Source organism: Canis lupus, chromosome 19, assembly GCF_048164855.1.
Source record: "Canis lupus baileyi chromosome 19, mCanLup2.hap1, whole genome shotgun sequence".
Taxonomy (NCBI): Eukaryota; Metazoa; Chordata; class Mammalia; order Carnivora; family Canidae; genus Canis; species Canis lupus.
Window position 1 is genome coordinate 46,258,969 of NC_132856.1, and position 12,802 is coordinate 46,271,770.

Genomic DNA, 12,802 nt, shown 5'->3' on the forward strand with positions numbered 1-12,802 from the left:
GCATCCCAGAAGTGGGAGGCTGGGTCAGCTGGGACAAGTGTTTGTGACTCCGGTGGCCTGTGTCAGCATACCTTCCTCTGGGACAGCGCCACAGATGCTCCCGCAGCCCTGCAGAACATTAGCATCCTTTTGAAGTTCTGCCAATCTGATAGCGGAAAATAAATGGCACTGGTACCACAGAGTTGTGATTTGCAATTTTTCTGTACCATTGGGGCTCCTGGGTGGCTCAGTCAGTTAGGCATCTGCATTCAGCTCAGGTCATGGTCCGGGGGTCCTGGGATCAAGCCCTGCATTGGGCTCCCTGCTCAGCGCAGAGCCTGCTTCTCCCTCTCCCTCTGCCTGCCACCCCCTCCTCACTGTGCTCTCTCTCTATTGTCAAATCAATAAAATCTTTTTAAAAAGAGAGAGAGAATGAGTACTTTTGAGTGTGTTGAAGCAACAATTTTCAACTTTCTATAGTCTCAGTTCAAAACCTTTGGTCATTCCTCTGAGTTTGAAGATGGAAAGGGGCACAGTTTGAGGAGACCAGAAAGCACCAGGGAGTGAACTGTAGCTTCCCACAGTCAAGGAGAAGGCTCTTAGCATTTATCCCGTTTTACCGATGTGGAAACTGAGGCACAGAGTGGTTAAAGTTGCACAGTGGGCCAGGGTCTGGAATGGATTCGAACCTGGTCTTCCTGACACCAGGACACCCCGGTGAGGCTGAGACCCTCTCCTAGCCCACCCTTCTTAATCTACTCTTATTATCTTCTGGGTCTGACTCAGGCACCCCTCCTCCTCCTCTGGAACTCTGGCCTCTTCCTCAGGTCCCCCACTTCCAAGACTGGTTCACTCTGGGGGAATATTTTCTTTTTAAATATTTTATTTATTTATTAATGAGAGAGAGAGAGAGCGGCAGAGGGAGAAGCAGGCTCCATGCAGGGAGCATGACGTGGGACTCCATCCTGGGTCTCCAGGATCAGGCCCTGGGCTGAAGGCAGCGCTAAACCACTGAGCCACCCGGGCTGCCTGGGGGAATATTTTGACAGGACACCCCTCCACTGCTCACACGTCGTCCTTGGTTCCCCATGGTCCTGGGAATAATGCCCCACTCCTTAGCCTGGCTTCTGAGGCCTGCACTGCCCACCCCCTGCCCACACCACCAGTTCCTCCTCTTGGTCTGCCCACTCCAGCCACTCCACTCCTAAACACACTGACCCATCCAGCCATGGCTGCAGGGCCTCTGCTCCTGTTGTGACTTCTGCCTGGAATCTGCCATGCATTTGTTTCTGCCAGCTCCTGTGACTCATCCTCAGCCCCAGACTCAACGTTTCCTTCCCCAAGGAACCCTCCTCACAGCCCCCTCCAGCAGGGAGGCAGCGCTGTATGGAGCAGGAGCTCTGAGTCTGTGGGGGAAGCTAGCAGCTTGGAGAGTCAAAGGCATGGTTTTGGGAATCCTTGGCAAAACCCTACTCGCGTGTTGAAGCCCCAATCCTAATGCTTCCTCCTCCAAGAAGCCTTCCTGGACTCTGTCGCTCCCTCTGACCTGACCTGACTCCACTGGACTGGGTGTGTCTGTGTCCCGCTGTGACCTCTCTGAAGACTGGGTGCTCCACCAGAACCCGGCCACACTCAGGCCTTCTGGAAGTCCAGCACCGGCGCTGGTTGAATGAACCAACATACGAATGCGTGGGTTGGGCGTCAATTTGAGCTGACAACCAGGAAGCGAGTTGATGAGGTAGCAGTCTGTCGGGGTGTTAATGGGGGACATGCAGTCTCTGGGTTCCAGCAACAGAGAAGCAGGTCGCCCCTCCCCCTCCCGTGAGAATCCCGGGCCTGAGGCCTTGAAGGGGGGCGGGTCTCTGTGTCTTCATTCTTCCCCTCAGCATTGCACCCGGACACCAGTTCCTCTTCCCCTGAGTCGCTGGGTGCAGATCCTGAGCCGAGGAGCGCCCCGGGCCACGCGGATCCGAGGCGGGTGCTGACCACCTCGGCCCCCGCGTCCAGGTGAGCTCCGCGAGCTCCCGCGCCGCCCAGGCAACAGCGTGGCGGTGGGACCCGAAAGGTAGGACCGGGGCACTAGAACCGGGTCCGGGCAGAGACCTCAAGCCAGAGCGGACGGGGTTCCTTTCAGCAGCCGCGTCCGACCCCAGCCCAAGACTCGCAGCACCCCGCAGTCCAGGGAGAAAGAATTAGCGGGCCGGTGACCCCGCCGTTTCCGGGGCAACCGCTTATTTTGCATATGGTCTCCTTTTGGCCAATGAGGGTGCCCGAAATATTCGGGCGTGGGGGAGGGGGACACGCTTGAGGAATGGGCGAATTGACCCGAAGGGGCTTCATTGGGAGAAGGGGAGGGGATGACTGGGCCGGGTCTTCTGGCCTCCCAGGACCGGCGGGCACTGGGATTCTGTACCCATTCCCCAGAGGGGGCTACTGAGGCAGAGGCCGGAGCCAGCCAGGGAGGTGGCGAGCGAGGGCCTGCGTTGTACCATTTCAGAAGCAGCCTGAGCCACTCTGAGACAACAACGACGACAATGACAATAATACAACACGAGCGGTGAGGGCGAGGCGACCACAAGCTAAGGTCTGGGCTTAGATTCTGGTGTCTCTCTGTCTAGGTTGCTTGAATGGAGGGCTCCCTGGTGTGGATGCTGCTGTTGCCACTGCTGCTGCAGAATCCAGGCAGCCAAGCGCTTTCCTGCAACGTGTCCTCCGGGGACGTGAACTGGACCATGGAGTTCACGGCCACATGCCTGAATTTCAGTGGCCAAGGCCTCAGACTGCCCCAGAACCAGTCTCTGCAGGCCAGGAACCTGGTTCACCTTGACCTGTCTGGCAACAATCTTCAAGAGCTACCATTGCTCTTCTTTAAACTCCTGGAAAAGCTGCAGGTCCTAGATGTGACAAACAACTCACTGGACCGCGTGGACCCGGACCTGGCTATGCTCTGTCAACTTGATCTGAAGGCTGACTGCAGCTGTGTCCTAAAATCCTGGCACCAGGTCCGACAGAACAACTGCTCTGGCCAAGAGCCTCCGAAGTGCCAGGACACAGCCACTGGGGCCTGGCACAATGTGTCTGCCTTCCTGGCGGCTAGCTGCTCCTCTGGCCTGTCCTTGACCATCGTGGCACTGGTGGCCAGTGGAACCCTGCTCCTCGTGCTCACCATTGCTGGCCTAGGTCTGGCCTGGAGATTCCGGGGACGCTGGACGGCCAGTCCCCGGGACCTGGACAAAACATGGGCTGCTCAGGATGGTTCTAGGTCTGTGGCTGGCAAGCAGCCAAGGTACAGTAGCCGGGGCTTCAGCCCTAAGCCCCCGGCGGCTGCCCAGCCCAGACTCTCCACACCCGACTATGAGAATGTGTTTGTGGGCCAGCCAGATGCCGGGCACCAGTGGGCCGAACATGGGTGAGTGATTCACACCTACCTCCAAGACTCTGGAACCAGATGGCCGGGGTTCAAACCCCTGGGCTACCTGTTGTAGTCTGTGTGATCTTGGGCAAGTAGTTTTACCTCAGGGCCTCCTTTTTCTCACCTGTAAAATGGGAATAATAACAGCTCCACCTCACAGAGTTGGGATAAGAATTAAGCGAATTCCTGTATATGAGACAAGTGTTTCCCTTCCTGACCCGCAAACTGAGTTTCTGGTTGCCCAGTATGGGGAGAGAGGAGGCAAGTGTTCCAGGCAGAGTAGGGGCATTGCAACAATAGTCAGTGGTCTAAGCTCAGATCCTGTGTGACCCAGGGCTATTTCTGAGCCTCTGTTTCAGTCTTTATACAGTGGGGATGGCTCCCCTCCCACAGGTCCCTCTGTTTTTTTTTTTAAATATTTTATTTATTTATTCATGAGAGACACACAGAGAGAGGCAGAGACACAGGCAGAGGGAGAAGCAGGCTCCCTGTGGCGAGCCCGATGTGGGGACTCAATCCCAGGACCCCGGGATCATGACCTGAGCTAAAGGCAGGCGCTCAATCACTGAGCCACCCAGGCGCCCCTCCACATGTCCCTTTGACACATGAGATGCTAAGAAAGCTGTGTTTCCCGCCCCCCCCAAAGCCCTGACACGTCTAGATTTGGCTGAACTTAGAAGGATGGCTTCAACTTTTCCAGGCTGGATAAGGGAATGAAAGGAATTGCAGGGGACAGCACAGGCCGGGACAAAGGCCTGGAGGTGGAGGAGAATGGAGAATCTCCTGTGAATCGGTTTTGAGAAGGCAAAACATTAGAGCTGAGGGAATCTGAGCAGGAATGGAACAGGGTCATGGATGGGTGTGGGCAGGGAAATCCACAAAGTGGGGAGGCTGGGGGGAAGCTGTTGGTGAGAAATAGGAGAATATGCAAAACAGATGCAAATACGGCTCAAAAGCAGAAGTGGTCCGGAGGGAGTTGAAGGCACTAATTAGACCCACTAAGGCAGCTCGTGCTGTGATGCTCCCCTCTGCCTCGCTGTCACCAAAGCCTTAGGACCAGTCTCCTCCAAAAACATTGTTTAGAATTGGATCTGCCATTCCCACTATACATTTTCCTTGTACAAACGGAGGCCCCCTGGGAGGCAGAGGGGGGACTTGCCCAAGGTCACACATTGAGTCCGAAGCAGAGGTAGGAAACAGATCCTGACTCCCAGTCCTGTCTATCTCTATACGAGCATTTATGTGTTTGGAGTGATTCATTCTAAAGCATGAATGAATGATGGACTCCACTTGCCCAAAGTAGCCTTTGTCACCAGAGGAGTCCAGGGTAGTGTTAGGATGTTCCAGAGGCAGGAGAGCTTTTCCCCGAAACGTGGGGGTGGGGGGTGGGGGGGTGGAGTTCTTGTCCACCATACATAGCTAGACATTGCTAAGAAGCTACCTCCTCCCAGGTCAATTCTATGGATGCGGAAACTGAGACTCAGAAATTTATTTCTATATTGAGGCCGCAAAGTCAGTTGCTTCGGAGAACCTAGTAAAAACATTTCCCAGCTGAAGGGATACTAGTTTGGCTCTAGCCACTTGCGTTCATGTGGCTGGTGTGACTAGAGCTTCTGATTTTTCAAGAGGAAATCGAAGTCTATCTTTAAAAAAAGGGTGGATGGTGGGGAGGCACCTGATGGTTAAGCGTCTGCCTTGGGCTCAAATCATGAACTCCAGGTCCTGGGGTCCAGCTCCCAGCTCAGCAAGGAGTCTACTTCTACCTCTTTGTCTGCCTCCCCCCCTGCTCATGCGCTCTCGCTCTCTCAAATGAATAAATAAAATCTTAAGAAAAGAAAAGAGGAATGCCTGGGTGGCTCAGTGGTTGGGCATCTGCCTTTGGCTCAGGGCGTGATCCCAGGGTCTGGGATCGGGTCCCATATCGGGCTCTTTGCAGGAGGCCTCTGCTTATGTCTTTGCCTCTCTCAATCTCTCTCCTCTCTCTCTCTCATAAATAAATAAATAAAATCTTAAAATAAATTTTTTAAAAAAGAAAAGAAACCAAAGTGTAGATTTTAAAGTAAAAAATGAGCAACTGCCTCAACTTTAAGGAAGAAAATAATTCAATCATGGACTTGAGGTCCTTGGACCACAGTGTTATAATGCTAAATCCATGGAATCTTCCCTGAATCTCTGGCCCCCACCTCCTTTCCTCAGAGAAGGTTGGGAGGCTGGGAGAACACTGCTCCGTGCCTCAGTTTCCTCATATGTAAATGTAGGAAGGGACTCAGTCGCCCAGAACTTTCTTTACCTCTCAAAGCTGACATGCCTACCCTCTGAGTCCTTCCTCCCCTCACATCTCTCTTTCTCCACAGGGTTCACTCATCAGAGGACAGCGACTTCTACATGAACTACGAGGGCCCTGACCATTCCTCCCAGCCTGTCTACTGCAACCTGCAGTCCGTGTACCGGGGCCCGCTGGACTAAGAGGAGTATGTGTTCCCCGGGTGCTGAGCCTTTGATGCCCCGAACTCCAGCATGATGCCTTCTAGGTGACTTGCGGCCTTCTGGCTCTTCCCTGGCCTCAGTCTTCCCAAACCTGAGGAATGAGGACAGGGAAGGACCATCCCTGAGGCCCCAGAGAGGTTCTGCAGTTCCCTCTCCAGCCCCCACTCTGCTTCTCAGTTCCCTCAGCTGCTGGAAGGGGAAGAGGAGAGGCCCCAGCATGGGGGTAACAAGGTCAATTTGTGAACTCCATCGTCACCTTCCTGTCAGTGTCTAGGCCGTGCTCAATAAACACTGCAGGGCTGACAAGGCTGCTGGCTCAGGGTGAGTGGGTTCCTTGAGGTGAGGATTCCCTAAGATCCCCAAACCGGATCTCTAAGACTTCCGAGGCTCAGCCCCCAGGGAAGCCCACACAAACCCCAGAGGGGTCATTACAACTTATGAATGGGACTGTATCCCTCCCCTGCTCACACACCCTCCATGGCTCCCCATGGCCCCCAGGACCTCAGTCTGGTAATTGAGGCCTGCATGATTCCACCCTGCCCACCTCGCTGCCCTCTCCCATTCTTCTGTCCTTCTGGCCTAGGCCTCCTCACCACCAAGCCCATCTCGCTCCTAAAGTTTTCATTTGTCCATTCCTTTTGCCCAGAATGCCATCCCCATCCCCTTTTTCTCACTCTTAAACATCTTGATACCGGTGTAGAACTCCATACCCACGGAGGCATGGGTCCAAGTCCTGACTCTGCCATTAACAGGCCCTCAGATCCCCCATCTGTACGACAAGGCAATTAGAATTAGTTTTGGCAGCTGTTTTAGCTTTAATATGCTGAGCTATCCTAACTCGTCCTGCAAGGCCAGGTTCAATGCCACTCTACTCAGAAGCTTTCTTGTTTCCTCTGCAGGCAGAGTTAATCACTCCCAATGCTCCGTGTATTTCAAGAGTTTGTTCAAACTCATGCCTCAGCTGGGTTTCCTTCAGCTGCTCCTGGCCTGGCTCCTGCCAACCCTCCAATCTAGGGGAGACAGCTGGACACAGACACCCTCAGTCCTGAGCGGTCAAGCCTGGGATGGGGCCAGGGTTCCAGAGGGAGATGAACAAAGGAGTTTAGAAAAAGCTGTGTGTAAGAGGGGAATCTGGAGTGGGTTTTGAAGGACGTGTAACTGTTTGAGAAGTGGAGAGGACACGCCTACTGGGCAGGGGGACCAGCCTGGTAAGCAGCAGCTGAGAGGTATGAAAGGCACGTGGGCAACACAAATGTTCATCAAAAGCAACAGCTGATATTTGGGGGAGAGGCTTATATGGCATCTGTTAGCTTTGGGTGACCCTGGTATCAAGTTTAATTTTGAGGTTCCCTTGGGGTCCCCAACACTTGAGAATGATCTCAAGTCATTGAGATGGGGTGGGAGAGGGGAGACCTATAAGGGTCTTTAGCTTCCTTGAACCCCTGCATCCCCATTCTAGACACTGTTCAAGTGCCCACTCCTGCCCCCATCTGTCTTCCTCCTTCTCCAGCATTAATCAGATCCCAACACTCCCAGCTCCTACCCCTTCGCATCTGCCCATGGCTCTTCAAACACACCCACACCCCTCACCACTACCACCCAGGAGATTTGGTGGAGTCTGCCCTCACCCAGCTCTCTGGTCCCATCTACAACATTTTTATTGCTGAACGCTGAGCTTATTCCCACCCCAGTGCCTTTGCACCTGCTGTTCTGGCATCCTCAAATGCCAATTCCCCAACTCTCCCCGGAGTCCTGTTCTTCCTCCAGGTCTGAACCTCCAGGTTCAGATGCCATATCTTCAGGAAGGCCCCCTCCCCCAACCATGTCAATCGCCTCTGCCTCCATTCATTGATGTATTTCCTGGGTTGACTCCTCAGCACAAATCATATCGCAGTCCACCACTTTCTTATTTATTTATTTTTTTAAGATTTTATGTATTTATTCATGAGAGACAGAGAGAGAGGCAGAGACATCGGCAGAGGGAGAAGCAGGCTCCCCACAAGGAATCTGATGCAGGACTCAATCCCAGGACCCTGGGATTACGATCTGAGCCAAAGGCAAATGCTCAACCACTGAGCCACCCAGGTGCCCCGACCGCTTTCTTATCATTTATCTTTGTACTCATTTGTGTTCCTCAGTCAACTGAGTGCAAATGGAATGCTTTTGCCTGTCTTGTTACTTCTGTGTCCTGAGTACCCAGTCGAGGCCTGGGAAAAAGCTAGGCATTCACTGAATATTCAGGGACACCCATAATCATTCCTGTCTGCCTCTGGGTGGCGGCATTCACAGGGGACACATCTCACTGCCGGAAATAGGGCCTCTGTCCCCAAGACCCCCCCTCCCCCTAATGTTTCCTTTCTGAGATTCTCAGGGTGGATAGGCAGGTGGGTGTGGGGAGAGGGGGTACTTAGAATATCTTAGGGATTCCAAGATCCTAAGTAAGAAGGCTATATAAGATGAGAGATGCCCTGTGCATGAAAATGTTCTTCACAATGTATTTATTTCCTCCTGTGTTGTTTTTTTTTTTTTCCCCCTCTCTCTCTTTAACTGGCTGCTTGGAGTTTATTTTCCACTTGGTGCAAGGCACACAATTACAGGGTGTCAGGAAAGCTTGCCTGTAGCTTGGATAGTAAAGAGTGGGGTTCTCTCAACTTCCTTTTTGGTGTTTTGTTGTTTCAGTATAAAAGAACCCAACTGCTTCTGCTTGCTGCAGCCTGCCTGGTCTAGGGGGAGGGGACGGGAAGAAAGGGGAAAAGAGCTCTGATAAGCCTTGTGCCTCCTGAGGCAGGTTGGCTGGGGATGGCCACAGCCTGGGGCTGGGTGTTGGCTTTGCAGGCTGGCCACCAAGCTGCTTCCTCATAGCTTCCAGAGTCAAGTCACAGGTGATCTTGCCGCTAGAGTCCTAGAGAGATCCCAAGGGTCCTGGGGACTCCAACACTGTAGCCATGAACAGGAGCATGAACAGCACTTCCCAAAAGAGAAGCTTGCCCACCAGTAACCCGGGTCAGCCAGGGTAGTGAGGGATGGCTTCCCCGGGATACTCTGCACTTCTGCAGGAACTGTTACTGGAAATGGAACGCAAGTGGCACAGGTGGTCACCAGTGAGCCGCTGTGGGGATGGCTACCATGCCGTCACTTGCGGGCTGGGGAAAACTAAGCATGGGTGGAGCCCTGGAACTCCCAGCTGCCTTAGCAGCACAGGGCATGGCCCCCACCCTTGCTCTTTTTATACAAAAAATAGAGGTACCATTAACATGGAGGGAGGTGCCACAAACAGAAGTGATGGAACTCTTCTAGGTTGGGGGCAGATGGACATGATCTGGGCTGCCTGTGTTTGGAAGGATGACTCCAAAGCAAGGAGAGACAGCAGGGCAGTGATAGAGACAAGGCACAGAAACAGGAATACTGAGAGATGAGATATGGGTGAGCCTGACACGCAGAAAGTCTCAGAAACAGAGAACAGGGAGCTAGAGAAGCAGAAACAGAGAGAAGGGTGTCATTGGGTGCATCGGTGTCATGAGCACCATCTGATTGCCTGACATCCCAGAACGCTCCACCACGCATTCCCTGAACAGTTCCACTCACCCTGATACCAGGTCCCCTGTGAGACTGGGGCCAGGGAAGGGAAGGTTCTTCCCAGGGTCACCAGCTTCATCCTGGACACCAAGGGGCTCAGGTCAGACACCTTCATTTTTATTACCACAGTTTTAAATAAAGGCACACCGTCAGACCAGCCCTCCCCAACCCTCCAGTCCCCAAGATCACCCCAATAAATTAATAATAAATACAAACGTATAAATACAGAGGTTTGGGCGGGATGGAGTATAGATAGCAGTGGTGGGAAGTCGGGAATCTCAGGCCCCACAAGCCCATTCGACAGGCAGGGTCTCTGGGGTCACCTCCATTGCTCACGAGCCGTAAGTGAAAGACCGGGAGCGCTCACACGCAGTGGCAGTCCTTGGCCACGAGGTCGTCGAAGGGCGTCAGCGACACGCGCCCGTCGCTGTCTTGGTGCATGAGCACCACCGGCTCATAGCTGGCGGGCACGCAGCACGGCGCAGGCGCGGCGTCGGGGTTCAGGCCATGCAGGCGCGCCTGCATCTGGGCGTGCGTGTTAGCCGACCGGAACTGGCTTGGGCACGCGCCTACACACATGCGCACGTCCAGCTCGCGGGGCGCCACCACCCAGTTGGCCCAACCCAGGTCCTGGAGCGACGCGCGCAGGCTTTGCAGGCGGCAGCAGCGCCCCTCCCCGAGGGGGCAACCGTCCCGGGCGTGCGCATGCGCGTTGCGGCGCCCCCTGGCCGCGCGTGGCCGCCAGTGCAGCTCAAGCTGCGGACGTGCAGAAGGCAACGCTCGCAACCGGTCCCACCGAGGCAACAGTCGCAGGCGTAGTGTGGGCGTCCGGGAACCTACACGACTGAGCTGACGCTGCAGCGGCCGCGTCACGTCCCACGAGCTCGGCTCCGTCGGGGACAATCTGAGCAGCGCCCGATGTAGGCGGGAGGCTGCGGGGAGCCCCGCAGTCAGGTCGGCCCGGGCGATGCGCAGGTGCAGGTGGCCTCGCGGCCCAAGTCGCACTGAGGGAGAGAGGAAGGCCAGTCAGTCAACCACGGGCCTACTGTGCGCCAGGCGCGGAGTGCCCATTTTCTCCCACACGCCAAGCTGCATCCCACCGCAGGGCCTTTGCACAAGCTGCTTCCTCGTCCAAGCACACTGTTCTCCTTCATCTCAGCACGGCAGGCTACATACCTCTCTAGCCTGCCTAAAATAGGCACTATTTTATTTCATTGTGTATCATTTCATCTCCCCTATTGCATCCCCTCAGCAGAGATTTCTGTCTGCTTGGTCGCTACCATATCTGGCATACAGTAGGTGCTTAGTAAATACTTGCAGGAATTAATATATACTTGATATTTAGAGGGACTAAGATCCAAACACTGGTTCTGCCTCCTCTGGCAGTCAAGACCATTTTATTGAAGGCCTACCAAGTGCCTGGGGCTGGGGATGCGACTAGCTACTGTGTTTTCAACTCTCTGAGTCTTGGTTTCTATATCTGAGAAATGAAGACTACCTGGCTCCCCGGGATTCACAGATCCCTATAGGCTGGTACAGGTATTGGAGATACTGGGGGGACCAGGCTTTGAAGCCGGGGACTGGGTCACTAGGCTCAGAGAGGACAAGAGGCTTACCTGAAGTCTCCCAGCACTAGTAGGATTAGGGCGAGACAGCAGCGCTCCCTTCTGGCCTGACGCTCTTCCCCTAACCCCTCCCAGTTTCCAGCGTAGCCCAGATCTCCTTCCCTCTCCTCCCCCTAGATCCTCTGCGGATGGCGAGAAAATATCTCCTCCCTCCCTAAGGCACATGCCACGTGCGGCTTTAGCAGTGCGGTGTCAAGGGATTGCGTCAGATTTGGAACGGGTACCGGCAGATTCCACCTATCGGCGGGCTGCGCTCCTCTCGTCCCGCTCCGCCGCTCTCTGCATCCTTTCTCCGGGATTGCGCGCCCTCCCCCAGCCCTTACATCCAAAGACAAGGACCCCTCCTCCCCGCACCACCCCCGCCGCTGCCTGACTTAGTCTCTGGGAATTCCAGGCTCTGAGAGTTTTCAAAAAGAATCGCTAGCTTCTCTGGGCCTCAGTTTCCCCATCTGCGATCTGTAACATCGCACTTTAGCCAAACCCTCATCTTGTCTCGGGCGTAAACTGGGCCACATGCCCCCCGCCCGCCGCCCTCCCCCCCACTGTCAGCCCCAAGGGGAGATGTTCTTGTCCGATTCACAGGTGGGGAGACTGAGGCTCAGTGGCAGGCCTGAGCCCCTATGACTCAGAACCATTGGTTAGATGATGGTAGCTGCTCAGGGGGCCGAGGGCTCCTAGATTTCACTCACGCTTTGGAGTGAGTATCCGGACTCGAGTTGCAGGGACGAGGTCAGGGTTTGAATCGGCCCAGCCTTGGTTCAGCCTCAGCTTGGTCTGCAGGTGCTCGTAGCGTTTCCGAAGCTCCTGGATTCTGGACACGTCGGTACTGGAGTGCGGGTCTGAGGGTCCTGGAAAGGCGGGGAGGTGCTCCTGGGCCAGAGACAGGGCGCCTCCCGAAGGCAGCCAGGAGAGCATCACCAGTATCACCAGCATGGGAGAGCAGTGTGCTGGTGCCGGTCCCTGTCCAGGCATGCCGGTGCTCGCTGAGCTCTGAACTGAGCCACCGGACGCCGCTGGACTGGCCTTTATAATCCCCGGACTTTGTCCGCCCCCGCCTGGCTGGTCCCTTCCGCCCTGGGTGCAGAGTAAACACTCCAGGGACCAGAGTTGGCTGAGTCTTGGGCTGCTTTTCAGGGGGAGGCCCTTCTGGGGGGGTTCTCCTGGGGAAAGGGGGGTACCCTCCCCCTAGAAGCCTCTCTGAGCCTCAGTAGCATCTTCTATGAAATGGGGACTTCCTTCCAGCTTGGTGGACTGGTGAGAAAATATCTTTTGTCAAAAAAGATATTTCTATATGCTACATCCCACAGCAAGAGTTCAAGAGGTGGCCTTCCTCCTCCTGGGATTCCCCCTCTCCCTTCCTGGTTAGAGTCAAAGACTGAAGATTTTGAAAAACTAAGGAAGCAGAGGAGAAAAGGATCAAAGGAGCCAGAAAATACAACTGTAGGCAAGTCAGTCCTCTCCATCCCACTTCCGTTTCTTCACCTGGAAAATGAGAACTGAGACTTTCACTGCAGAGAAGTTCAAATGAGGTATGAAGGACAGGACCAGACACATAGGAGGTATGTGATTAACGGGTGTGTTTGCAGTCCCTCATCCTCATCTGTGGAGGAACTCCTACCCATCCTTCAAACCCTTACTAAGAAACCCCCTCCTCCTGGAAGCCTTCTCTAACACTACCTTCCCAGGCTCAGATGGGTGCTCCCCACCCCTATCCTTTCCCCTA

The 12,802-nt window shown here is 54.6% G+C and overlaps 2 protein-coding genes across 3 annotated transcripts; one reads left to right on the forward strand and one right to left on the reverse strand.

Moving 5' to 3' along the window:
* The first annotated feature begins 1,838 nt into the window (after positions 1-1,838).
* Positions 1,839-6,186, forward strand: LRRC25 (leucine rich repeat containing 25). 2 transcript variants are annotated; one of them, XM_072786728.1, is made up of 3 exons: positions 1,839-1,986; positions 2,598-3,388; positions 5,746-6,186. In XM_072786728.1, the coding sequence occupies exons 2-3, from the start codon at positions 2,607-2,609 to the stop codon at positions 5,855-5,857; spliced, it is 894 nt and encodes a 297-aa protein (XP_072642829.1). In that variant the 5' UTR covers positions 1,839-1,986; positions 2,598-2,606; the 3' UTR covers positions 5,858-6,186. The 2 variants fall into 2 exon arrangements, with proteins under 2 accessions (XP_072642829.1, XP_072642828.1); XM_072786727.1 differs by having other exon boundaries at positions 1,847-2,044.
* A 2,175-nt stretch (positions 6,187-8,361) lies between these two features.
* GDF15 (growth differentiation factor 15) lies at positions 8,362-12,109 on the reverse strand. Its single transcript, XM_072786726.1, has 2 exons — positions 11,769-12,109; positions 8,362-10,458 (listed from the first exon to the last, which is right to left on the reverse strand). Exons 1-2 carry the CDS (start codon positions 12,049-12,051, stop codon positions 9,818-9,820), a joined length of 924 nt encoding a protein of 307 aa, XP_072642827.1. The 5' UTR covers positions 12,052-12,109; the 3' UTR covers positions 8,362-9,817.
* Between the last annotated feature and the right edge of the window lie 693 nt (positions 12,110-12,802).

Excerpts from the sequence above, each read along its gene's own strand:
- GDF15 (XM_072786726.1), bottom strand. The coding sequence starts at position 12,051 with ATGCCTGGACAGGGACCGGCACCAGCACACTGCTCTCCCATGCTGGTG. Across the intron at positions 10,459-11,768 it reads CCGGATACTCACTCCAAAGC|TGCGACTTGGGCCGCGAGGC; the intron begins GTGAGTGAAATC and ends TCTCTCCCTCAG.
- LRRC25 (XM_072786728.1), top strand. The coding sequence starts at position 2,607 with ATGGAGGGCTCCCTGGTGTGGATGCTGCTGTTGCCACTGCTGCTGCAG. Across the intron at positions 3,389-5,745 it reads CACCAGTGGGCCGAACATGG|GGTTCACTCATCAGAGGACA; the intron begins GTGAGTGATTCA and ends CTTTCTCCACAG.